General features: G+C 40.7%; 1 protein-coding gene across 1 annotated transcript in view; it reads left to right on the top strand.

Annotated features, from left to right (window-relative positions):
* The window catches only part of HERC2 (HECT and RLD domain containing E3 ubiquitin protein ligase 2), a gene marked incomplete in the record, with an annotated part of 3,551,743 nt that overhangs the window by 2,730,945 nt on the left and 794,175 nt on the right, over positions 1 to 26,623 (top strand). Inside the window, 1 exon segment of the mRNA XM_044072055.1 lies at positions 17,029 to 17,254. Coding sequence (XP_043927990.1) covers positions 17,029 to 17,254 — 226 coding nt within the window.

The following is a 26,623-nucleotide window of genomic DNA, read 5'->3' as shown; positions in this document are numbered from 1 at the left end:
TAAGCTTATGGGGCGGTAGTTCCCAGGTTCTGTAGAGGTACCCCCTTTGTGGAGTGGACCACTGTTGCTGTACACCAGTGTTCAGGTACATATCCTGTAGTAAGACTAAGGTTAAATAGCATTTTTATGTGCAGGTTTAGCTCCTCTTGGAGTTCACGTAGCACGCAACCCGGGATACCGTCAGGTCCCATTGATGCTGTGTTTTTAGCTTTGTTGAGGGCGGTTCTCACTTGGACATCTGAGATGACAGGGAGATTACATTCAGCTGGGATAAGTATTTCTTCTTTTGGGGGTGAGGGAGGGGAGAAATTTGCACTGAACCTGTCAGCCAGAATGTTGGCAATATCTGTGGGTTCAGTGTATTTTTTGTTGTTGTGAACTAACTCTGAGCACATCTGAGGGTTTCCGCCCAGGTTTCTAACATAGCTGAAGAAGGCTTTGTGGTTGTCTTTAGTGTCCTTAGCGATTTTTCTCTCAAAGTTGGCCTTGGATGTTTTTATGAGAGAAAGTAATTTTCTGCTAATGTTGATCAGAGATGTCTTCCCTTTATGGGATTTTGCTCTGTCGTGCAGTAGCTTCCTTCTTTTGGTATACAGTTTGTTAATGGCTGAGGTCCACCAGACAGGACGCTTGCCTTTGGTGGAGAGGGACTTGGATTTGTTTGGGATTGCATGATCCATGCATTCTTGGAGATGTCCATAGAAAGCATTTGTGAAGGATTCGGCATTGTGGGGTGTGGTATCCACTGGCCCAGTGGGCTTAAAGGATACCATCTCAGTCTTAAGAAGAGTGAAGTCTGCTTTTCAGAAGTTTTTCACTGTGGTCTTTTGTGCTGGGGGGTGGAGGTGGGATATGAATATCCAGGGTGATTAGTTTGTGGTCAGATCTCACTAGTGAGGGGTATACCTCCGGTGTGGAGCATTTTGTCCCCATGTTTGTGATGATCAAGTCTAGTATATTATCTCCCCTAGTGGGAGAGGTGACTAGTTGTTCCAGTGCATTTGAATTTATGAATTCCAGGAACCTTTGGGCTAGGGTGTTAGGGCTAGAATAATGTACCCAATCTATGTTTGGGTAGTTGAAGTCTCCCAGTATGATGGTATTTTGTGATACATTCATATCCTCCAATGTCTTCAGGAAGGCTGAGTGGGGTTCTTGAGATTGGGAGGGTGGTCTGTAACATGCTACCAGTTGTATAGCAGTTTTGCCTATGGTTAGTTGCACCTGTATGGTCTCTGATGCTTCATGTGTTGCTACTAACCTGGAGGTGGGTGGCCTTGATGAATATGGACACTCCCCTCCTTTGTGGTTCGCCCGGGTTTTGGGGCCAAAAAGCATGATACGAGGTATAGCCTGGTAGTGCTGGGGTGCACTCAGGAGCCTTGAACCAGGTTTCAGTTACTGCACAGACGTCGATGTTCTCCATACTGAGGAGTGCATCGAGTGCCTGCATCTTGAGATTTAGACTTCTGGCGTTGAGCAGCATTACCCTTAATTTTTTCCATTTTGTTTTCTAAGGAGGTGGGTTTGTCTTTTGAGCCTTGCCTAAAAATGGCACTATGGGGGTGGCAAGAGCCTTAGCCAATATCCGGAAGCCCAGTGGTGACAGGTGCAAGCCGTCCCTTGCGAAGCAGCGTGGCTTGTCCAACATGTCATCCCAGGCAGACAGACATTGGATCCCCTTAGAATGACACCAGTACTTGAGCCATTTATTAAAGCTGATCATCTTGTCTTTGTATTGTGGCATCATTCTTGGTGAGGGCAAGATGCTGCTTAGGGTCAGGGTCATACCAGCCTGGGCTACATAATCAGAGAGCTCCTCTATGTCTCTTTTCATGTAGTCCAGGGAGGTACATCTCAGGTCATTCACGCCAGCATGGACAATGACGAAGTCATATTTGTACTTGCTTAGTGCGTGTGTTATGTGGCGGATCCTAGCTCCCGATAGGCAGCTCACAGTCACCCTCTCCTTGTTCAGCCTGGTAAGCGGGACATCAGTGTGTCTGACTATAGAGTCACCTATTACTAGTGTATCAGGCATGGTGTTTGGCCTTAAGGGCTGTGATTGATTGACACACTGATTTATTGAAGTATGTGTTGCATGTGTTTTGTTTTGAGGTGGTGGATTTTTGGATGTCTGCATTGGGAGCCTCTGTTGTTTTGGTAAGTTTTTTATCAGAGCCTCCGAGTATGTCTTTGTGTTTTTATGTGTTTGGTTTGCAGTTGTGGTAGGTCTATGTGGGACTGGGTTTGTTGTGTGTGTGGTTACCATCTCATCCTGTCTGGTCATGCCAGCCCTGAGTTGAGAGAGTTCAGCCTCCAGTTTGGCTATATAGTTGCATCTCTCACATGTATTTGTGTTTGTTGGGAGGAGGAGAGGGTTGTCTGTGTACATGAGACAATTGTAGCATTGTCTCAAGATACCCAGATTAACCAGCTGAACTGGAGAGGATGCCAGTAATCTACCACTCGACATGCTAGAACAGTATAAGGGAGTGCTGTGCCTGTAAGGGAGGTGGATATTCACAGGGGGGGTAGGTGGATGTAGTGCTTACTTAGTACGAGAGTGCTTACTTAGTAGAGAAGTTTTGAGAACAAGTGCTAGGCTTATAATATAACGAGTAGCCTGATTATACCAAGAGTAGAGCTTCCTTAAGGGAAAATTTGAAGAGCACACTTGGCGGAGCCAGAAGAAGTTTAACCGGTGCTGCGCTATGCGCACAACCGCACAAAAACGCCCAGAGGCGGATTTTAAACAGGGAACTTCAAAAGAGCTAGAAATGGTCCAAAACAACCAATTACTACAGCTCTTGTGCTGAGGTCACTTCCTACAGGGACAGGTAGGCTGCTCAAGGCTCCCCACTCCCACTGGTGAGCAAAGAAACTTCCTTCTATCCAAGTAAGGTAATGGACAACACAGGAACTACACCACAGCCCCCAGAATACAGCAATGCCTGTAAACTGGTCTAAACTAGTCGAGGAGAGGCGGGAAAACAAAGATTATTTTTTTTTGTTTTGTTTGTTTTTAGATAGAAACACACAGAAAATGCAGAAACAGTGATAAATCAGTTACACAGGCTAGCACACTTTAGTGGGCAGCCTCAACAGTTAAATTAAACAAACAAACTTTCGATCAAATTCGACTAAAAAGTAACTTTAAGTGCAGATTTTAAAATAATACAGCAAACAGCTAAAAAAACAGTTTAAGCTTGTTTAGGGTAAGCTAGAGAAGCTATTCCAAGTGAAAAAACAGCAAAAATACTTAAATCCAGAAAGTAGTCGCTTTTCTGAGTTCTCTGTAGCTAGGACCACTTTTTAGAAAGTAACAGGATGTAGTCTGAGAATTAAGCCAAAACGGGAGTGGAGAAAGGAAATTCCATCAGTAGGGATGACTGCAATTAGGTGTACAGAAAATAGAAGAGGGGGCAGGAATTTACTGGAGAAAACTGCAATAATAACAGATTTGCAGTCGTAAAGGACTATTGGCAAGGGAGGCGGATTACACTTGTATCTCTTTATATTCCACCAAAAACTGCTGTTGTGGAGCTTAAACAATTTTTAGAGAAGTCATCTTTCAACAGGGAATATTATTTATAGGTGGGGACTGGAACTTGATTTGTAGTTCTGATGATGTATTAGGGGATCTGGAATGGTGTGAGTTCAGTAATAAGAAATTGTCCATAATTTACTTATTATTCCTCAAGATACAGTAGCTGTGCTGTAGTGGATAGAGTTTGTATTTCATAGGTTCATGTGTATTTAATTGAAAGCTTTGACACTCACCCAAAACGTATTTTAGATTGTCCAGTGATAAAAACTAAAGTGACAGAGTAATGAAGTAAAAATGAGACTCTGGCACTTTCCTACCTCTTTGTTAAAAGAGGCATTTAAGGAATGGATAGTGGAAATTATTCAAAAGTCATTAGAAAAGATGTACATTTCTTCAAAAAGGATAGCTAGTGAGAGGGATAAAATGATGATGGAGTTTAAAAATTGGGTAGAAATGAGTGAGAGAGAGATGGGAAAAAGTATTAGGAATGATTTAGAGGAACAAACAGAGGTTAAAGTATTCCAGAATAAAGTGAATGTGACAGAAGAGGAGGATCAGCTTCAGAGTACTAAAGGGAAAATAAAGGAGTGTTTGGTTAATATGCATGAATTTAGAAAAGTTGCTGTTAAGCAACTATTTTTGATAACTAGAGAGCCATATCATTTAGAACAACAATTTACACAACAAGGGTAGAAAGCGTTGTCACCAAACTGTGGGAATTTGTGACAAGAAAAATAATCAGAGATCCTTTAGAGATATTAGAAATATTTCAGAATGTTTTTGAAATGTTTTCTAACACAGAGGAATATGAAACCTAGAAAATGACACACATGGAAATGTTTATAGAAGACTTAATTATGCCAAGGTTAGAGGAAGATAAGGTTCACCAATTAATAGCTATGATAAAACACAAGATTAAAAAAATGTGATGAATCAGTCAGCAGAGAAGTATCGATAAACGAATGGTATTCCTTTGAAAGCTTTGAAATTAGGAAGGAAGAATGTGATAAAAGATTTGGAAAGTTTTGTTTAACAGTATTTTATTATTTTTCCCAGAGAGGGTAAAGACCCTTTAAACCCAGCTCTGTATAGGTCCATTTCAGTTTTAAGCCCTGGTATAATGTGTTTGTACTAGCTAAAAGAACAGCAAAGTTGTTGCCAAAGTTAACAGATATGGTTCAGTGTGGTTTTGTGAAGGTGTGCAAACATTTGACAAACTTAATTTGAACATTGATGATCTAGAAGGAAGCAGAATGTAAGAATATACTACTGTTGTCGGTAGGTCTTGAAATAATTTGATAGTGTCAGTTGGGATGATGATCTTTGAGTTTCACTGTTGCAGTCATTACATTTGGGTTATTTGCTTTGCAGTAGCCCTCAGTCGGCCTGATTAACAAAGTCTAGGGTCCTGCATCAGTTGCTGTCCCTTCTTCCATGACGTCAGGTCGTCAGGGGTATAAAACATGCAGCCGATGCCATTACATCAGCCTTTCTTGCCGTGCAGTGCCCGAAGCAGAAGCAGTTCGCAAGTGCCAGTCAGCCAACTCCTGAAATTTTTGTTTTCGAGTTTCAGAACCGAAGTCTTCAACTAAAGCTAAGTACCCCGTTGGGTAAACTTTTTCTTGCTCCTTACCAGTGTCAGTAAAAGTTAATAATTGCATTACTTGTGGAAAGCAAATACCTCACAAAGATTTTCATTCGTACTATATTCCTTGCCTAGGCCCTGACCACGACGTACCTTGCTGTAGGTTTTGTGCTTTATTTAATCAGCACACTATCCATCGTCGGTATATTTTTTGCCTCTAAATATTTCTGTTCTCGGTTTAATTATCCAGAAATGTCATCGGTTAGCCATATGACTACCGGGATTCTGAAAAAATGTAAAGATAAAGACAGAGACAGGCCGCCGAGGTCCAAAACTGCCGACAACGCTTCTCCTAAGCCAGTCGCCAGTTCGCCGGTACTCAGTGAGGCGATTTCGCAGCCTCTGATACCCACTACTTCTGGCTCGCAGGCTTCTACTGAGACCTACTCGGAGTCCAGTATGCCACAAGATGCTTCAACTGTGGACCTGTGGATGTCTCTACCTTGGATGGGTCCGGAGCCGCTCTGCAGGCACCAGCTTCTGAGGGTATATTCAGGCCTACGGACTTGCATATTAAACCAATGCCTCCATCTTCATTTAGGCCAAAATCTCGAACCATGCCTAAGAAACTGATGCCCAGACCGTATGTTCAGGCCACTAGGCCTAAAAAACAAATAAGAATGGCTGAAGATCTTATTACTCTAATCAGGGGAAGCCAACATCCCCCTTCTAAGAGACCTAGGACTGAAAATGTTTATGAATTTTCTGAGCAGGATTCTGATTTTTTTTTATTCTTCTGATGATGTGGATTTGCCCTTATCTACTTATGAGGATTCTGATGCAGAGGACTCTATTCCTTCTGCTTCCCCTCAAGAGGATTTTTCTTTTGGTGACACCTTACATACTCTAAGGGAACATTTCCACTGGGAAAGCCAGGATTTTTCTGATTCAAAGAAGAGGCTTAGGGATTTCTTACTTCTGCCTCAGCATAGGCCTTTAGCTATACCTACTGTACTGGACATTGTTGATGATGCCTTTTAAGAATCTAATTTGGCTCCTGATTCTTTGCCTCCTGCTCCCAGAAAATCTGACCGATATTACAGGATTCCTGATTCTCACAGGTTCCTTTTTAAAAATCCTATTGCGGATCCATAGACTATTTCACAGGGACCCAAGGGCATTAAGGCTTCTACTACTAAAAATCCTACCCCCTCTGATAGAGACTCCAGGGCACTGGATAGATGGGGTAAGAAGGTTTACACTTCTGCAACCTTGGCCATTAGGACTTTAAACTGCCAGTTTCATATGTTAAAGTATTAACAACATGTTATTGGAGTGCTTAAACAGAAAATGATGTTGATTCCTGACTATGCAGAACATAAAGAATTACAGGATTTAATGCATTCTGCGGAACATGTTGGAAAACATACTTTGCAATGTGGATTTGATTCATTAGAGGCATCTTGCAGGGCTGCTGTTACTGGGTCTGTGCTCAGAAGGCATGCTTGGCTTAAGGAGCAATCTTTGCCTGATCATGTTAAAGCTAAATTGTTGGATGCTCCCTTAAATCAGGACCCCCTGTTTGGCAACAAGGCTGAGGAAGTTCTTAAAAGGATGGTAGCTAAAGCTAAATCTATGCAGACAGACAAAAATTTCTTACAAGTTCAGCCTCCTAGGTGTAGTAGACACTGGCCCTCTAAGAATTGGTCCTTTCCGGCCCCTTCCAGGTCTTCTCAAACCAAAACCAGACACAGCAGAATCCCCAGGTTTCAGTCCCAAGGGACACACAAGACTAAGCAGTGGGGGGTTTCCACACCCAAATCTGGGAGTAGTAAGACTCCTCCCTATGGAAAACTATCTCAATGACTTGTTTTTAAAATTTCCAAGCACTTCCCAACTGAATGCTCCTTTAGGCGGAAAGATTGGTCTGCAGGCCAAAAACTGGGAACTCATTACCCAGGACAAATGGGTTTTAAAAATAGTGTCCCAAGGATACAGATTTCTCTTCCACACGTTACCAACTCCAAGCAGGTGGCCAGATCTACCCCCAAACAGTGGGCGGAGGCCCAAAATCAAGTACTCTCTCTCTTAAACATGGAGGCTATTCAGTTGGTACCAGAAGAGGAAAAGGGACAAGGTTTCTATTCAAGACTCTTCCTGGTACCCAGAAAAGGCAATACATGGTGTCCAGTCCTGGACCTTTCTACTCTAAACACCTTCCTGGTGATTCCAAAATTCAAAATGCTGACACTTCACCAGCTGCTTCCTATGCTAGTCAAAGATGCATGGTTAGCAACACTAGACTTAAAAGAAGCATACCTGCACATACCTATCAGGTAGTCTTGCAGAAGTTACCTACGCTTCAAAGCAGGCTACATGCACTATCAGTGCTCTGTACTGTCCTTTGGCTTATCTACTGCACCCAGGGTATTCACAAAGTGCCTAGCTCCAGTCATTGCATTTTGCAGGCAAAAAAATATTCAAATAAACCCATACCTGGATGATTGTCTAATTCAGGCAGAAAGCCAAGACATATTTTTGAATCATCTGGCCTTTGTTCAAAGTGTACTGACTTGTCTGGGGTACACCATAAATGAAAAGAAATCACACCTGGTACCCTGTCAACAAATTACATTCCTGGGAGCAAGCTTGAATACAACTTCCCAGATGGTTTTCCTCACGCCAGAGAAACAGATTCATTTGACAACCTACTTCAAACAAGTGGCCACAAAAACCCAGCTATCTGCAAGTCAAATTCTGCAAGCCTTGGGGTTCATGGCCTCCTGCATTTTTCTAATTCCATATGCAAGGCTGCATATGAGGAAACTACAGTGGTATTTCAAAAGCCTATGGTGTCAACATTCACAGGATCTAGAAGCAAGGATTCCAGTCATACCTTGCCTACGCCTAGAGTTCCTTTGGTGGGCAGAGGCCTGCCACCAAAACAGGGGACTACCATTCACACTACCCCCTGCCACCCAAATTTTAACAACAGACGCATCAGACTATGCATGGGGGGCTCACCTGGCAGGGAAGTGCATTCAGGGCAAATGGAACCCAAGTCAAATGCACCTGCACATAAATCAAAAGGAAATGTTAGCTGTACAGAATGCACTGACAACCTTCAAGGACCACATTCTTCCAGGACAACTAATGGTAAAGACGGACAACACCACTGTGATGTGGTACATAAACAAGTAGGGGGGGCTACTCATTCTTACCCCCCTCTGCAGACTAGCCATGGCATTGTGGAACACAGCCTTGAGCTACCAAGTGAATCTACAAGCTCAATTCCTGCCAGGAAAACTAGATATACTGGCAGACGGACTAAGCAGAAATCTCATGGACCCACATGAGTGGAAATGAGAGCCAAGGATTTTCAACATATTGACAGGCAAATGGGGGAGCCCAGATATAGACCTGTTTGCCTCCCCCCGGAACCATTAATTGGACTAATTTTGCACAATGATTCCCCACCAGCTAGCTTACAAAGTGGATGCTCTATCCTTCAGTTGGAAAAACCTGTCAGTTTATGCCTTTCCTCCTCTGCCTCTGCTCTCCAAAGTACCATTAAAGATCAAACAGGACAAGCCAAGGACGATTTTAATTGCACCAGACTGGCCTCTCCAACACTGGCGCACCCACTATTGCGCAGTGTGTCACACTTGCCTCCATGGCACCTGCCTCAGACTCCTTCCCTGTTGTCTCAGCAGGAGAACCAGATTCTGCACCCTCAGCTGCAAACCCTGAACCTAGCAGCCTGGCTAATTACCTAATCTCCCCTTTACCATCCCTCAGTTAATCAGTGATGGATATCATTTTAGAGGCAAGGAGGACCAGTACCAGAAACACTTATGCTGCAAAATGGAAAAGATTTTGTGCCTGGAACCAATCTCAAGGAATGAATGCAGCAGTGCCTAGTTTACCTCAGATTCTACAATACTTGACTGAGATGCATCATAAGTGCCTGTCCTTTTCCTCCATCAAAATTCATGCCTCAGCCATTTCAGCTCATTGTAGCACGAAGCCTCCCCTCTTCTGTCACCCACTGCTCAAGCAGTTCCTCAGAGGGGCCAAAAACTTAAGGCCACCCAGGAGAGCTCCAACTCCAGCCTAGAATCTTAACTTTGTCTTGGAGAAACTCACTCTTCCTCCTTTCGAGCCAGCTGCTACTGCAGATTTAAAATTTATTTCCTGGAAAACAGCTTTCCTTTTAGCTATCACTTCTGCAAGAAGGGTATCTGAATTTTACAGGCCCTTATGGCGGTGGAATCTTTCATCATCTTTCATGCGGACAGGGTGTCCCTCAGAACCAATCCCTCCTTCATGCCCAAGGTGGTATCCAGTGTGGCTCTTAATCAGTCCATTCATTTGCCTACCTTCTTTCCTAACCAACAGAACAAAGGGGAACGGATACTGCACTCTTTAGATGTACACAGACAGCTTAGATTCTACTTGGACAGGACTAAACCTCAAAGGAAATCTGAACAACTGCTGGTGGCATTTGCTGCAAGGACAGAGGGGAAAGCCATTTTAAAACAAACTGTTTCAAAATGGATAGGCCACTGCATTCGTTTCTGCTATAAGCACCATGGAAAACCTATCCGACAGGGCATCAGACCCCATTCAACCAGGGCTGCATCACCTCTACAGCCTTTCTTAGGGGCGTCCCTACTAGGGACATCCTAGAAGCTGCTACCTGGAGTTCTGTACATACTTTCACCAAGCATTATCATTTGCCAATTTTCTCTAAATCCAGAGCTGGTTTTACTACTGCAGTCTTGCAGGGCCTTATAGCTGGTCCTAATTCTAGTTAGATTCCTCCTCCCTACCTTAGCTTTGGGAATCTACCCAAATGTAATGACTGCAACAGTGAAACACGAAGAACATAGTACAGTTGTGTACACTTACCATAAATGTTGATGTTTGAGTGTATTCACTGTTGCAGTCCTGGTTACCCTCCCTCCAGCCCCTTTCTTCTTTTGGCTGTACCTCTACTCTCATTTACTATGCTCAAAAAGCTTTTTGATGTATTTGTGTTTTTGTTGGAGGTATATCCTTGTATTTATAGATTTAATTGCTTCCCATTAAGGGGGCACCTGACATCTGGGGCAAGAAAAACTGATGTAATGGCGTCTGCTGCATGTTTTATACCCCTAATGACCTGACGTCATGGAAGAAGGGACAGCAACTGACGCAGGACCCAAGACTTTGTTAATGAGGCCGACTGAGGGCTACTGCAAAGCAGATAACCCAAATGTAATGACTGCAACAGTGAATACACTCTAACATCTACATTTATGGTAAGTGTACACAACTGTACTTTATGACTAGGGCAGTGAAAGCACTTGCACTCCCTGGTATAGAAATAAGGTTATTTAGGAGGATATATGAAGGGTCAGATGCAAGACTTTGAGGTTGGAAGGGTTTCTTTCTGACAAGCTGTGTTTGTGGAACCAGGCAGGGATGTTCTCTTTTCCTTTATTTGTTTTATATTTAGAGCCATTGGTGAAGAAAATAAGGCAGTCACAAATTCAAGGGTATAACTAGTGTGGTAATCAAGAAAAGTTACCTTTGTTTGCAGATGGTATCATTTTGTACTAGATAATTCCAGAAAAGGACATTTTGATGTTGTGGAATATTTTAAGATAGTTTCAAGTCTTTTCAGGATATAGAATTGGTGAAGTTTAAACAAAAGCTATAGAAATAAACTGCGTAGCCATACATGATTTTTTTTAAAAACAAGAAACATCTTTATTAACTTTATCATGTATGACATAGGCAGTCTTACATTTATATAAAGGAAAACAAACTGTATTGATAGAATTCCATTTGCAGACATATAGCGGATATAAAAAGTGTACACACCCCTGTTAAAATGCCAGGTTTCTGTGATACAAAAAATGGGACCGCAGTAAATGATTTCAAAACTTTTCCCACCTTTAATGTGACCTATAACCTATACAATTCAGTTGAAAAACAAACAAATCTGTAAGGGGAAAAATGTAAAAAAGTAAAGTACAGTTAGCTGATTCTATAAGTGGAAGAAACAGTGCTACTGGAAATTAAAGTCGAAGAGCTGAGAATTGCTTCTAAAACATGGATTAACAATCCTTGGAGGAAAATTCTTTCCCTTATTGAGACATTAAAAGTGGACATTGATTCTTATTGTGTAACCTAAATATATTCACAGATTGTTTTTTCTATCTATTCTCTTTTTTTTTTTTTTTTCAGGCCATTTGTAAATATTGTATATAAAATGTTATATCTTCTAGAAAGATTAATGTAATTCTAATTATTGTTATATTTGGAAAATAAAAAAAATTTTGAAAGACTAAAAAATGCTGTGGCAAATATGACATGGTTTGGCACACTTGTTTACCATTACATAGTTTAGTTTCATTATTTTATTTTAGAAAGCTTTTAATGACTGGGATTTCTCTGTCTACTGCTGACCAAACTCCATATAAATGTCACTTTGTATAAGCTTGCTTTACCATTTGCAGTGTCATTGACTCCGTGTTTAACTCTCTAAAATGGGCTTTGTTGCAGCACACTTGGTCTTATGGCAGCATCTGTATTTTTTGTACCTCATGCAGCATTTCACATAGGGTTTTGCAGTGGTCTTAGTTAACAGATGCATTGAACATACCGTTCATGTTTCCTCAGTTTGCAGAAAACATTAAATGCGGAAGTTGAAGTCTCCCATGGTTTCAACAGGAAGACCATTTACTCTGCCCCTCCCCAAGGCCATAGTGATCATGGATACCACCTCTTTGGGGTTTGGGAGGCATTTTGAAAGGAGAATGGCCCAGGCTATGTGGACATTCCTGGAAGTCAGCCCTGCGTAATGTGCCGGAGATCAGGGCAGTCCTCCTAGTATTGCCACCTTCCATGAGTGCCTTCCAAAGGGCAGAATTTTTATACACTCAGACAGTATATCAGTACTCTGGTATATCAAAAAATAGGGAAGGGACCAGGTCTCACAGTCTATGTTGAGATGCCAGGAGAGTGTGTCATTGGGCAATGTTGTTTCAGCACTTTCTTGTCCAGTGCACATTCTAGGTCAGACCAGTTATTTTTTAGACAGGTTCAGTAGACTGATCCTGAAGCATCACAAGTGGTCTTTCAATCCATCACTAGCACAGATAGTATTTCGCTACTGGGGCCAACCTTGCTACAGTCTATATTCGTCTCCTAACAATACCAAATGACGCAAGTATTTCTCTCTCCTTCCCCCTTCCCCCACAGGGACACTCGGCCAGCGATGCCCAGATTTTTCAGAAACCACCTGGACCCTATGCCTTTCCACTTCTTCCTTTAATGATGACATTTCTTCAGAAGGCATCTCTGTTCAAAGCTTCAGTAATCCTTATAGCCTCTTTTTGGTCAAGACAAATTTGGTTACCTTTGCTATGGACTCAATTCAAGGAGTAGAACCAGCTTCTAGAGCTGCAACTTAATTCCCTTTCCTGTGAGCCTCACCCTGACAGTCACTCCCTTAAGTTAACCAAATTGTTTCTCTAATTACATCGATGGCTGTAGATCCAGCCCATTCCATTAGAGTCTCTTATTTTATTTTGCATGTCTTAACTGGGAAGTCCGATTGAGCAAACATAGCTTATTTACAGCAGAGGTCCTATGAGAAAAGCTCAAACAATTATGAGTACAACAACGCTATCAAAGAGTTACATAAACCGTTACAACAAAAAACACCAAAAGTACATTAGTTTGCTGTCATCCTCAGAATCTAACAAACTTAAAGAACAAATGGACATTGTTTTCCATCTTGGCTTTTCTTCAGGGCTTGGATTCCTTCTTTAATCTCATCTTCTCAGTTTTACATCTCATCCCTATTTGATTCTGGCCCCAGCCATTCTACCTTAAGGACCAGTTGGCTACCATCTCTCACTTTACTAGAAGTATTTCATCTTCTCTGGCAGCTGAAAAGTCTATAAAACATTTTTTAAGGGCACCTTTCTCCTCCATCCCCCCCCCCCCATTTTATAGGCCCAACTACCCATGGGGCATGAACATTGTGCTGGAAGCATTGACGTGTCCTGCATTTGAGCCAGAGTCTTCTGCTGACATAAAATTTTTTATTTGAAAGATATTGTTTCTGATATCTGTCTTTTCTGCTAGAAGGATCTTGGAGTTACATGTGCTGTCCTCATCCCCTTCATATCTGAGTTTTTTCAAAGAAAGTGTATCCACTTAGAACAAATCCGTCCTTTGTGCCCAGGATTACTTCAGAATTTTCTCTTAACAAATCTTGCACTTCCCAGTACATTTCCTCAACTACTCCAACAAAAGGGGTGCTTGATGCACACCTTAGTTTTTCACAGATCTTTGTTTCTATTTCCACCAAATGAAAACATTCTGGAAGGACAGTAAGTAATCTGTTTGTTTCTTAAGTGGGGCCTCAAAGTCTGCAAATTAACATTGCACAGATAGTATTACATTTGTATAGCAATCTAAACAACAAGTCGTTGCTGGTAAAGCCAAAGACGACTTTTACAGCCTTCCTGAAGAATTCTTCATTCAGCGATACTTGTGCAGCTGCCACTTGGACTACTTTGCACACCTTCTCTAAACATTATAAACTGAGCATCTTCTCCAGATCTATGTTCTTCTTTGGGTACCAAACTTAATGGCATATTGTTATGATTCCATTTCAGGAATGCAGATAGCGAGGGAATGTGTCTCATAATTTGTAGTGGATGGATGATAGAAAATAAGATACAGGAATTATGTACGTACTGTGATGCTGGATCTTTTATTTTCCCTACTTCATCCACTTTGATAACCTGTCTTCCATTCCCCTACCAGATTGTCGAAGCCTCTGTTACCAAGCAGACATAATAGACCTACTTTGAAGTCCATCCTTTTTTCACTACCATCTTAACAAACATTTTTGGCTCACTCTCAGGAGATTGCCCAGCAAGCTGATCTGAGGAAATGTAGGGTAGAGGTGCATGATGGAAGTAGGCATGGAGCTTGAGTGTTTGATTAAGTGAACAGCTGCCAGATTGGATCCTTCTAACGTTGAATATTCCCTAAATCAAACTAGATGGACTGGGGATAATAAAAAAAATAACATTTTGGTAAGTGCATAACACTTCTGTTTACTTCACTTCTGCAGTCCACTTTTGATTCCATCAAAGATTGCAAAAGACAATGCTGTTACCCTGATTCATGTTTAACTGTTTTTACTTTTGATGTTTAACTTCCTTATTATTTATGAAAGTGCCACCGAGTAGTTAAATAATATGACAATCATACCATAAATTAAGATGCAGCATCTTGGTTATGTACATAAAACCCGTATCACAGTTTTGTTACTCTGTAACAGAGGGAAAGTCCCATTCTGTCCCATCAGGGTAAAACTTTAGGCCTATTTACTGCTTATTCCTACCTCTGTCATCTAGGTGCCAGGTCCACTACTCACTCTAGGGTCACATGCATTATGGTCAGGGCTGAAACCTCTGAAATCAACTAATGCATTGAGTTAAAGATTTGTGACAAACGAGGTATGTCTGTCTTGGAAAGCTGTTCATTGTAGATAATAGTTGGTGAGAAGATAGGGTTTGGATTAAAAGGGGGGGCAAATGGGATATTTGCTTTGGTCCCCCTTCTTATATAGGCCTCCTACTGCTTTGACAGTGATCAGAAACAGTCTGATATCACCCACTCACCTTGCATGCATATTTCAAAACTTTTCAGCAACGTGTTTTGAATTCCTTGCTGGTTGTGAAATGATTACCTTGGAAAGTGTGGTGTTATGATTCCCAAGATTGACTGAACTTGATCCTGTCCTAAGTGGAACAAACTGCCACTTCCTACTCTGTTTTGGAGGCTAAACTGCACTAGATGCATGCCAGAGTGAGACTGAGATAAATTCGTTCATTAAGGTGTTGGAACATCACTTCAGTCAAGAATAATTTTTATCTCTCATTAGTAAGCTTTCATGGACTGCGGTGGTGGTGCTGCGGTAGCGTTGTCGCCTCACAGTAAGACGTTGTCCTGTTCGATTCTCAGCTAGAGCATCTTCTGTGTGGAGACATGCGTGAATGGGCGTACCTTCGTTGAAGGTTGTGCGTCAGGGCCGGCAACTGGGCACGTAAAAATCTACTGCCAATCATTAGCGGACCGGAGTTCCGCTGTGGCGACCCCTGACCGGGAAAAGCCGAAAGACGCAACAAGTAAGCTTTCATGGACCCCTCACATTGCAAGCTGTACACAGTTTGTCTGTTTTGTGTGTGTGCTTGCTCATGTGTGTGTATATATATATGAATGTATACACATACACTTTTGAGTGGATAGACATTTAACGTAGTATGTTATCAAATATCAAAAATTAAACAGAAATACTTCCCATAAATGTTACTCTCGTGATGGGCAATAGTTATTAACTGAAAGCAAGGTTGTCTAAGCAGCTGTTAAATTGTTCCCTGCTGTACCTTACCCAAAACAGACCTGCTGCAGGGTGCTGTAGACCTCACAATAGTGGATTTTTGACATGCTTACAAGAATTCAGACCCCATCATTCTTTTATCATATATAGCATCTTTCAAAAATGTGCAGTTATAGACTGTGGCTGTTCTATACTTTTATGGCCATTTAGACACTTAAAATTGCATGTGTACATTGCCACACTGCTGTGTTGTGCTGTACTTATCTTCTGTCACATTTTCATCAGATGATGTACTTATCCTGTTCAGAGGTCATCTGACTGATTATACAGGGCCACATGATATACTTGTTCATTGGTCCCATTACCGATACTTTGACTCGTGTGGTCCTGACTTGCCTTGCAATTAATATGACTGTGAGAGGAGATAAGGGATGATACAGCAGCACACATTTTGATTTAAGTGGGGAATTGTGTCATTGGGAGCATACCTTTCAACTGTCCAGATTTTCACAGAATGTCCAGATTTTTGCTTCATATTTTTTTATCTGTTCCTCACAAAATTTGTGGTTTTCTGAAAAATCACTGGGATGATCTGAGGATTGAAGTCACCAAATAATGAAATATATTTGAGTTTCAGACTTCAAATCCTTCAGAAAACGTATGTTAACACAAACCGTGTTACTTTAGCAACTTTCTAAGTTTATAAGATCTGTATTTAAAATGTCTCTCTATTTTGGAGCTTTTGGCCCCCCCATTCTGCCAGGCTTTGTCCCGCTTTCTTGCACTATGAGGTTAAGAGGTATGACTGAGGACATTCTCTGCTTTTTTTTGGTGGTGTGGCCCTAAATTACCTGCTAGATGTAAGGTTTCGGTTTACTTCAAAATGTATGACTTTGGCTTTACTGAGGTTTAAACCGGTTATTTTGATATCTAGCTGTGTGGACTTCTTGCCACCTTCTTGGCAAAGATCAAATGTAGAGATGTCAAATCAAATTCAGGCTGATTGGTTATCGAGTCTTTAGTGTAGAAAATGCTTTTGAGGGAAAGGAGGTGTAGTTGTAGAATATGAACATAACTGTAGTATGAAGCCAGGATCAGATCATTGGTAAACTCCAGAATGGTGAGGGTGGTGACGAGAAGTTTGTCAGGACTCTAACAGTGTTTTTAATATGGTAAGGTAGGGAATCATGGCATTAGCAACTGATGAATGCAGTTAAAACCTTGTTTCTGTAGATGATTTGCAAAGCCCTTTTAAAGTTTACTATCCTAAAAAAAAAAAACTTAATTGTCACAGTACATTGTTAGAATGGATAATCAGGCATATCTTCACTTCTCCTTTGTCAGGATAATCATAGAGCTGCTCTTCTCACAGCATATTAAGTGTAGATAAGTTATAAATGTCAAGAATTCATATTCTTTACTGCATCTTGGAAAAATAAAATTTAATTTGCATTAATGTTATCTTTATGGTTTGTTTAGGTTTTTGCTTGGGGAGATAATGACCATGGACAGCAAGGAAATGGAAGCACCACAGTGAACAGGAAGCCCACTTTAGTGCAAGGACTGGAAGGACAGAAGATCACTCGTGTTGCATGTGGATCTTCACACAGTGTTGCCTGGACTACAGTTGACATAGCAACACCATCAGTGCATGAACCTGTTCTTTTTCAGACTGCAAGGGATTCTCTGGGAGCCTCATATTTAGGTAATGTTTTGCATAAGTTTTATTAGAAGTTGGTGTTATTGCCCAGATATTAGAAGGACACGTTCCTCTGTAAATTAAACATAGTTTTTTTTTTCATCCATATGTCTGATGGGGTCTGTAGTAGTTCGCTGTTTCTTTTCAGCAAACACTGATTCATCAACCCTCATTGAGTGAAAATCACTTCCATGATTCGCTAAATACTCCTAGGGCAAAGAAGTACTTGCCTCGCAGCACAACTTTGCCCTTTTCTCCACTATATTGTGATCTCAGAGTTGGTATATATAGTTAGGGGGTGTGGGGGTACAGCCGCCCCACTTGGGTGAGTTTGATTTAGCTAGATGTGGGTCTGTTGTGCTGCAGGGCAAGTATTTCTTTGGCCTGGGAGTATTCAGCAAACCACAAAAGTGATTTTCCCTGAATGAGGGTCGATGAATCCGTGTTCGCTGAAAAGACATTTTTCGAACTAATATAAGCTCGTCTGATGCACCTTTGCTGGATTATTTTAATACATGTGTAGTCTAGTCTGTCCTAGGTAGTGATCAGGGAAAAGACAGAGAGAGAGAGAGAGAGAGCAGCTGAGTTTAGTTGGAATCCATAGTACTTTGGTGATGGTGGACTATGTACTTTGTACTGGTATTCAAACTATTGTAAATCACATCAGAGTGTATTTGTTGTATTTGTTATGATAACTTTTCACTTCGCTTTATTTTTACACTTCCCTTTCTTTCTTAGCTTACTTCTCAAAGAATCTTTATGAAGATCATTACAGCTGCTCCTTCCACTTGTATTTGTGAGCTGATTTTAAAGTTACTGGCTTGTTTTAAGGGCCATCCCTGTTCTCTGCTTAGAAGAACCAGTTTATTGGCAGTAAACAGGTGTCACTGTTATTAAAAGTGAGATGTGCCTGTCTAAGTAGGCCGTTACCTCTTACTACATCACTAGTAAAAATTGTAGCTCATTTTTCATTTTATTTATTTTATTTTACATTTGTTTACCGGGAAAGTCCGACTGGACACAGGTCCATTGTCAGCGGAGGCCTGGGGAGAAAAGCTCTAAAATGCAATTACAATACATTAGAGAAAAAATAAATAAAGCAAACATATTAGAAATATTGTATGAATACACAGTGAAGTAGAGATTAACTATTCATAAAAGTAGACAAGTAGTGACTTATATAATATATATTAAAGCACACTATTGTTTAAGACATTCGGTAATGTGTGCTGGTTTAGTAGAGAGAGTTATTAGTTCTGCAAGTTAAGTTTGGTAAAGGGAGTTATTAGTTCTGTAAGTTAAGTATCAACAAGTTAACGTTCTTACAGGGTAAACAGTTTGTTCTTAACAGTATCCATGCAGCAATCATTTGCGATTGGATTAACCTGGGAATGGCATGAGCAAAGCCAGTTGTTTACATAGTGGGTTTTTAGGAGTTTTTTTTATTTGAATAATGGAGGTGGTAGAAGTTATTTGGCTTGGTAGTGAGTTCCAGATTTTGGCAGTGTAATAGGCAAAGAGGGCTTTGCCAGCATTGTTTGTATGTTTGATGACAGTTATGAGGTTCTGGTTACTAGATCTTAAGGCTCTTGAGGTAGTTTGGGGCTGAATTAGATGCTGGAGTGCTGGGGTTGTATCAGGAAGGTAGTAGAGCTTGTGTGCTATAGAGAGTTGATTGAGAAGAAGTATTTGAGGCAACTCAAGCCAGTTGAGCTGCTTAAGGGATAGATAGTGATGAGACCTATAAGAAGTTTCAGTAGCAAACTTGGTAATCCTGTTATAACAAGATTCCATTTTATTTAGATTTGTTTGGCGGAGATTAGTTAAGATAGGGGAGGCATAGAGAAGGATGGATAGGAGATCAGTCCTTGCAATAGTATGTTTAGTGATAAACTGTTTGTTCCTATAGAGGAGTCCAATCTTTTTGTTAACTTTCTTGATGGTTTGTGCTATGTGGATGTCAAATATCAGGTTATTGTCGATTTCTACACCTAACAGTTTAGTGTGTGTGGTTGGAGTGATTTGAATGTTATCTTTGGAGATGATGGTGAAATCATTGTTTAGAGGAGGAGATCTACTAGGGCTGAAAAGAATTAGTTTAGTTTTTTCGGGGATTAAGAACAAGTTTTATGCTAGTTGACCAATTTTCAGCTAGAGTTAAGTTATTTTGGGTTAGGGTTTGCAGTTCAATTAAGGTGGGGGCAGCACGTATAAGGGTGGTGTCATCCGCGTGTATTCTACTGAGGCAGTGAATGAGGATGAAGAGATGTGGTTGGTAAATAGAGAGAACAGCAATAGGCTGAAGATGGATCCTTGAGGGACTCCTATGGTTACTGGTAACAGAGGGGACAATTGGTCCTGCCATAGGACTGCTTGCTGACTGCCTGATAAGTAGCTATTGAACCATGATATAGAGGAGGGGCTTATATTTAGGGTAGATAGAGGTTTCAAGAAGCAGACTATGGTTTACCATGTCAAAGGCTTTTGATAAGTTTAAGAATATGGAAGATATGAATAGACCCTTGCTTCTATGATAGTTAACTATGTTGGTGAATGATAGTGGTGCGGTGGTGGTGCTATGGGAAGGTCGAAAGCCATGCTGAGATATGGAAAGTAGATTGTTATTTTGGAGTTACTGCATTAGTTGAGTATGAACTATTCTTTCTAGTATTTTGGATAAAGGTGACAGGATTGCTACTGGTCAATAATTGGTGAGCTCTAAGGAGTTACCTCCTTTATGCAATGGAATAATATGTGATGTTTTCCGTGAGATGGGTACCTTGCATTCTGACAGTGACCTATTTATGAGAATTGAGACAGGATAGGCTATGGCTTCTGCCGATATCTGAAGGAACTCTGCTGGAAGGTTATCAGCTGCTAGTGTTGTTGGTTTAAGTTTCTTTAGGAGTTTAGAAATTACCTTAGTGGACACAGAGTGCAGAGTAAAACTGGAAGTCCTGATTTGTGTAATGTGGTGGGTCGGAGTAGTTATTTGTGTGGGTCTGTTTGTACTATTTTGATAGGATAAGATACTAATTAAGGTGAGCCCGGGGGTAGGGAGGCTAAAGGTCTGGACTGTTTCGGTAAAGAATTTGTTGAATTGTGTGGGAATGTTATCCTGTTTGTTTGGTAGTACAGGGGTTGGAGTAGTGGGTTTTCCTGGGTGCAGTATATTGTTTATTGTGGCCCAGAATTTTTGAGGGCTGTGAGCATATTTTTCTTGCATGTTTTTATAGTAATTAGTTTTGTCAAGTTTAATTTGTTTTTTGGCTTTGTTGCGGAGTTCTAGATACGTTTGTCTAAAAGTAGTGGTTTTGTTTTTGTGAAATTGAATTCAGGCCTTGTCTCTTTCTTTCACTATAGTTTTGGTATCTTTTGTTAGCCATGGGGCATAGTGAGTTCTTATTCTAATGGTTCTGGAGGGTGCATGATAATTTAAGATTTTTAGGAAGGTTGTGTTAAAATACTCCACGGCTTTGTCACAAGATAGTTGTATTAGGGGAGTCCAATTGCACCTTTTTAGTGCATTGATGAAGTTAGTAGCTGTAAAGGTCTTTTTGTTACGTACAAGTCTGAGGATGGGTTGGCTGATGTGTTGGGATCTGTTCCTAATTAGGTAGGTTGGTTGATGGTCACTTTGACTATCAGGAAGACAGCCAGATTGCTGTGCAACAGTGGGGTCAGATACCAGAGTCCAGTCTAAGATGGACTGGTGTTTGGATGTTTTGTCTATTCTAGTGGGGGTGGTAATAGTTTGGGTAAACCCATGGAGGTTTATAAAGGTAGAGGGATTGTGGCTGGAACAGTTAAGCCAGTCAATATTAAATTCCCCTATTAGTATTGTTTCTTGTGGAAGGGAGTTTGAGATCCAGTTAAGCAGGCTTGCCATTATAGTAGTGTTATTGCCTGGTGTATTTGGCAAGGATTAGTTCTACATCTTTGACTTCTTGGGTATTATAATTTATTTGTTCTATGGTGAGATGATTTTGGAATAATATTGCTACACCTCCTCCCTTTTTCTCTAAGCTGTCTCTTCGTATAATATTGGATCCAGGTGCTGTGATCTCATCATTGTGGTGCTCTGGTTTAAGCCATGTTTCGGTTAGCACAGCAATATCTGGTTTGTATAGAGCTAGTAGGGCATGAAGGTCCTGAATTTTGTTAAGTATGCTTCTTACATTTATGTTTAAGAGAGTAGAGAAGAGGTAGGTCTGTGGTATAGGGGATTTAGCTGATTTGATTTTGGGTTTGTTGATGTAATTGGGTCCAGGGTTAGGGTGTATGTCTCCACAAGAGGTGAGTTTCTGGCGTAGGTGTAGATAGAGTTTGGTTAGTTTGAGAATTATTTTAGTTTGTCTTTGAGAAGAGTGAGGGATAGTTTTGACTGTCAGCTTATTGTATGAGTAAGGGAAGGATTGGGAGGAACTAAGGTCATATGGTGATATAGGAAAGTTTTTTAGTTTTATGGGATTGGTTATGGATTCTGTTTGCCATGGAGGTGGGGCACAGATATGGAGTTGGGTGTGGTAAGAGGAGAGGATGGAAAGTAAAAGTAGGGTGAAGATTGTTAATGGGTAGAATAATGCATATAGTGGCTGTGTTGGATGTTTGAAGTACATATTATTTAGTTTCAGAAAGGGTGGTGTGTGTATAAGGGTAATAAGTGCTGGGTATATTGCTTGTGTATAGTATTGCAGAGTAGGACTAGTACCCGAGTTTTCTTTTAAATATTAGGGAGTTGTTGCTTGGCCAGTAAGGGTATGAAGAGGTAAATAGTACTGTCTACAGAAAGAAGGATAGCAGAATTAGTGAGTACACAGATCTGGGGGAGATATTTGCTACTTAGCTGTAAATTAGTGATTAACCATGGTTAAAGTAAGTCTACAGTAATTTAAAAGTAGTATTGTAGGTTTGGAGAATAATAGAGTATAAACCTATTTGAACTCTTGTTTAATGTATATAATATAAATATTTTATGTGTGTGTGTATGTATATATATATATATATATATATATATATAAAATTGTAATTGAGTATCGGGTTGTGTGTTAGAGAGGCAATGGAGGAGGTTTGGATGCTATGATGGAAGCAGGGAGTACGGTGGAGAATTTTTGAGGAACGGGAAGGGGAGGAGTGTAACGGCAGGAGGAAGTAGGTGGTTAGGTATAAAGGAAATGATATGGAGGTGGGTGGGAATGGGGGTGGGAGGGGAGCAAAGTGAGCCCAAGCGCAGCGGGGCTACAACAGAAGCAGAGGAAATTCCCCTAAAAACAATCAATAAGTATAATACAAAGAATGGAGGGCAAGGTAATTATCCAATTTAGGAAGATAGGTAACAGTCCTAGCCTTGCTAGCCTGATTTTACAAGGGGGGAGTTATAATCTGCTGCAAGAATTGAGAAACTGGGATGAAAAGTACACCACACTAGATAATAAGTTGATGCAGGATTTAGGGATAGGATAAGATACTAATTAAGGTGAGCCGGAGATAGGGAGGCTAATTGAGCATGATATCATGCTCACTGCAGCTGCCCTGTACTTAGCAATAGGCTTTAGTTTAGGTAACATTAACTTTTACAGTAGTTTAGGAAGAATACGTATTTTCCATACTTTGTAGCTTTAGATAGGATGGTGATGCTGTCCGTATGACACTTTGGCCGTTCTCTTAAACGGCTCCTTTATTCCACGACTGGCACTAATATTGTGTTAGCCAAGGGGTCGAGGGGAGCAGGTCTATATTAGATCACTGAACGCTTAAAAAAGCGAATGGTGATTAATCGACCCTATGTAAGTGAAAGCTTACAATTTTGAACGGTCAGAACAGCGATTTTTTTTCCTAGGGGAAAAAAAAACGTTGTTCCAACAAAAAAAAAATAAAACACTTTAAACATTATATTAAGTGGAGGGCTTCACCCCTACTTAAATATACCAACTCCGAGACCGCACTACAGTGTCGAAAACGGCAAAGTAATGAAGTGGCCAAGCAAATTTTTTCCCAGGGAAAGAATTCACTTAAAAGCCGTTTCAATATTTTGCCGTTTCAGGCTTTTGAGTTCGACCAAGACATGTTCGAAAGAATGCATCTTCGGTCTTCTAATAGGGAACCGAGAGGAGCTAGAGAGATTAAGGGGGAGAGTAAGATGAGAAATATGTTAGGAGAACAGTGCAGAGGTTATAGTGCATCTAACTCAGTTTCACAGTACATTTGCATTTTGTCTAAGGCACAGACTCATTTAAGAGTGCAGCTTATAATATTACGTCAGCTGTATTAACTGCATCGGTGACTAAATATATCTTTAAAGAGAAATACAAATAGTCCAATAGACAGTGATATCCTCAATTCCCTTCAGATGTACTGCGAGTGTGTTACATGCTATCAAACACACACTAATAAAACATTGTTGCAAGGAGTGTACCGCAGAGTTCTAAATCATGAAACTGTGCCCAAAGCATTACATCCAATATAATCAGATGTTTTTCAGCCTATTAATTCAATGTTTCCAGTTCTAAACAGTGAAGATAGTTACTGCAGCTACACTAAGTAATAGAGACACGAGGTATGCTCTTTAGTAAAGCTGCATCACAGTAAAAAACAAACAGCAACTACTGCCACTACTTATTTATTCCAGTACCATAAAGTAACAACACAGAATGTAGTAATCGCAGATGTAGATCTAAAGCCACTATAAACAGTGCAGAGGTTAATTTTAACAAACAGAGTTTGGGCCAGGATTCCCGAGTGAGCACACTATCACAAAAGCCGTCAGGCAGGGGAGGGACGTGAGAGAGTACTAAGAATTTTTAAATTAGCGCCAAGGGATATGCAAGTATAATATAGCTTTAGGAAGGAAGTGATGTTCAAGGGAGGGGGCAGGGGGCTGCAACAGAAACAAAGGAAATGGAGGGCAAGGTAATTATCCAATTTAGGAAGGTAGGTAACAGTCCTAGCCTATGACTTCTTTGATCTTGATTTGTTTTCATTAGCCTAACATGGCTTGCTTTCTGGTCCCAGAGCCATGAAAAGTGTTCCTGAACTCCATTATTGGTATTCAGATGGTTTTAGGTTTTTTAACAGTTACTGTCCTCATACTGATCAGTCATTCATTTCTTTTATTTACTGCTTTTTGTCTTGCTTCCGTCTACTGTTTTGTGATTCATTAGCTGATATATTTGCTAATAATGTGCTAAATTCTCAATCACCACTTCTGTGCTGCAGTCATTTTTAGTGATATGACTTGAGGTTTCTTGCAATGGATAACTTTTGGAATCTCCTTTTTCTGATATTCCTAGCTTGCTGTAATGTAGAATTTTGTCTAGCTCGATGTTTGGGAGAGGGCATGTATCCATCCAGTACACATGGGGATGTCAGAAACCAGACTAGGAGGGTGCTTCTGACTCCTCATAGGTTAGTACTAGGCTAGCTGCCCTTGTGGGACATTTTAAGCCTAGCCAATTTCCCTTTTTGTGCTCAAAATAACCTGTCCCATTTGGTTATAGATTGGTCTTACCCATCTCATTGCTGATAATTATGTATTACTCTTAATAAGAATAAATGGGATCATACCATAGATACTTTGAGTGGACGCATGCATGGGATGAATCATTTAGGAGTTGCCTCTGTCCATTAGCAGTACAGGGGGCAGTCCTGGGGTAAATTTTCTATTTCCCATTCATTGATCTAAGTTCTGAGTTGCATTTGAATGTAGACATAGATGGTCTTCGTTTTATGTGGATGGGGAGTCTGTCGCACAGCAGCAATATTCTCTGCGAGCCATACCTGTCCCTCCAAACTGTTCTGTTCATATTGCAGAAAAAGTTTAGATCCCTAGACTGAACATTTCTGATGCCATTTGACTTGCTGATGAATTTTCCACTCTAATATTTGCTTTGAGTGAATAACAAACTCTTGCATTTATAACATGTCAACACATTTCACTGTTACATGGTATTGAATTTATCTTGATTTAATGATGGTATCCATGAATTATTAAGGACTGTACACATTTCTTCCAAAGGGATAGCAAGGGAGTGGGATAAAATGAAAATGGAATTTACCAATGTGGTAGAAATAAGAAAAAAAAAATGTATGGGAAAGAAGTAATATTTATTTGGAGGGGTTATCAAACATTGAAGTGTTAGAAGCCGCGGTGGTGCAGCGGTAGCTTTGTTGCCTCACAGCAAGAGGTTCTCCTGTTCGATTCTCGGCTGGAGTGCCTTCTGTGTGGAGTCTGCATGCCCTCCCCACGGTCGAGTGGTGTTCGAAAGACATGCATGAATGGACATGCCTTCGTTGAAGGTTGGGCATCGGGCTGGCAACTCAGCACCATAAAAACCTACTGCCAATCATTAGCGGACCGGAGTTCCGCTGTGGTGACCCCTAACCGGGAAAAGACAAACAAACATCAGACATTGAAGTATTAAAGGCAGAGAGGAATCTTACAGAACAAGAAGGGGTGCAGCTGCTGGGTGCTAAAGGGAACATAAGCGAATATTTGGATAATATGCATGAGTTTAGAAGAGTTGGGGATAAGCAAGTATTTTTTGATAACTCCAGAGCAGCAAAACTATTGTCACATTGCGACTTGGGCAATAGAAAATAGAAAAGGGTGTTACTAAACTTTGGGGAACATATGACAAGAACATTAACCAGAGATCCTATTGACATATTAAAGAGATTTTAGAATTTTTATGAAAATCTGTTTAAATAATAATAATTGGGAAACCAATAAAAGGAAAAAATGGAATGTTTCTGGGAGTCTTCATGGCAAAGTTAGATGAACATGAGAATTAGTAGCCAAGATGAGAGCGGATTAAAAAAAATGGTGGTGTATAATCAATCAACAGGGAAGACTACAGGAACAGATTGTATACATGTGTAATTTTGGTAGTTAAGGGGGGAAAAGTGCCAAAAATGTGGATGGTTTTGTTTACAATATTTTCAAAGGAGGGAATGGTACCCGTGATGAAAGCAGCATAGCTAGCTGGAATTTTGTAGATAGTTACATGTCATTTTTGAATGTCAAACTGGTTTGTACAGGATGCTTGTGTTGCAGATGTGTTGGAGCTGTGTGTCAGGCTGATTTGTGCAGATGTTTGTGTTGAGAGGGTGTTTGTGAAGTGTTTGTGTTTGAGGTGTGCCCACGGTGAGCCTACTGGGGGGAGCAGAAATGTGCATGTACTGTTGTGGTTGTTTGGATGTGTGTGTTTTGATAGAGGAAACTGGCAGACAGGAGGTTGACCTCAGTCCAGCGGACTTTGGAAGAATGTCTGGGGTTGGATCACTTTGTAGTCTGGGACGTGGGGCTGCTGTCTTGTGAATTTTGGTGCAGCCAGGGACATGGGGTCTGTGCTGGCGGGCTTTCTCTGTTGTCGTTGG

The sequence above is a fragment of the Protopterus annectens genome, chromosome 5.part0 (assembly GCF_019279795.1).
Source record: "Protopterus annectens isolate FY-2018-M chromosome 5.part0, PAN1.0, whole genome shotgun sequence".
NCBI classification, from domain to species: domain Eukaryota; kingdom Metazoa; phylum Chordata; order Ceratodontiformes; family Protopteridae; genus Protopterus; species Protopterus annectens.
This window is presented reverse-complemented; position numbering and strand designations above follow the sequence as displayed.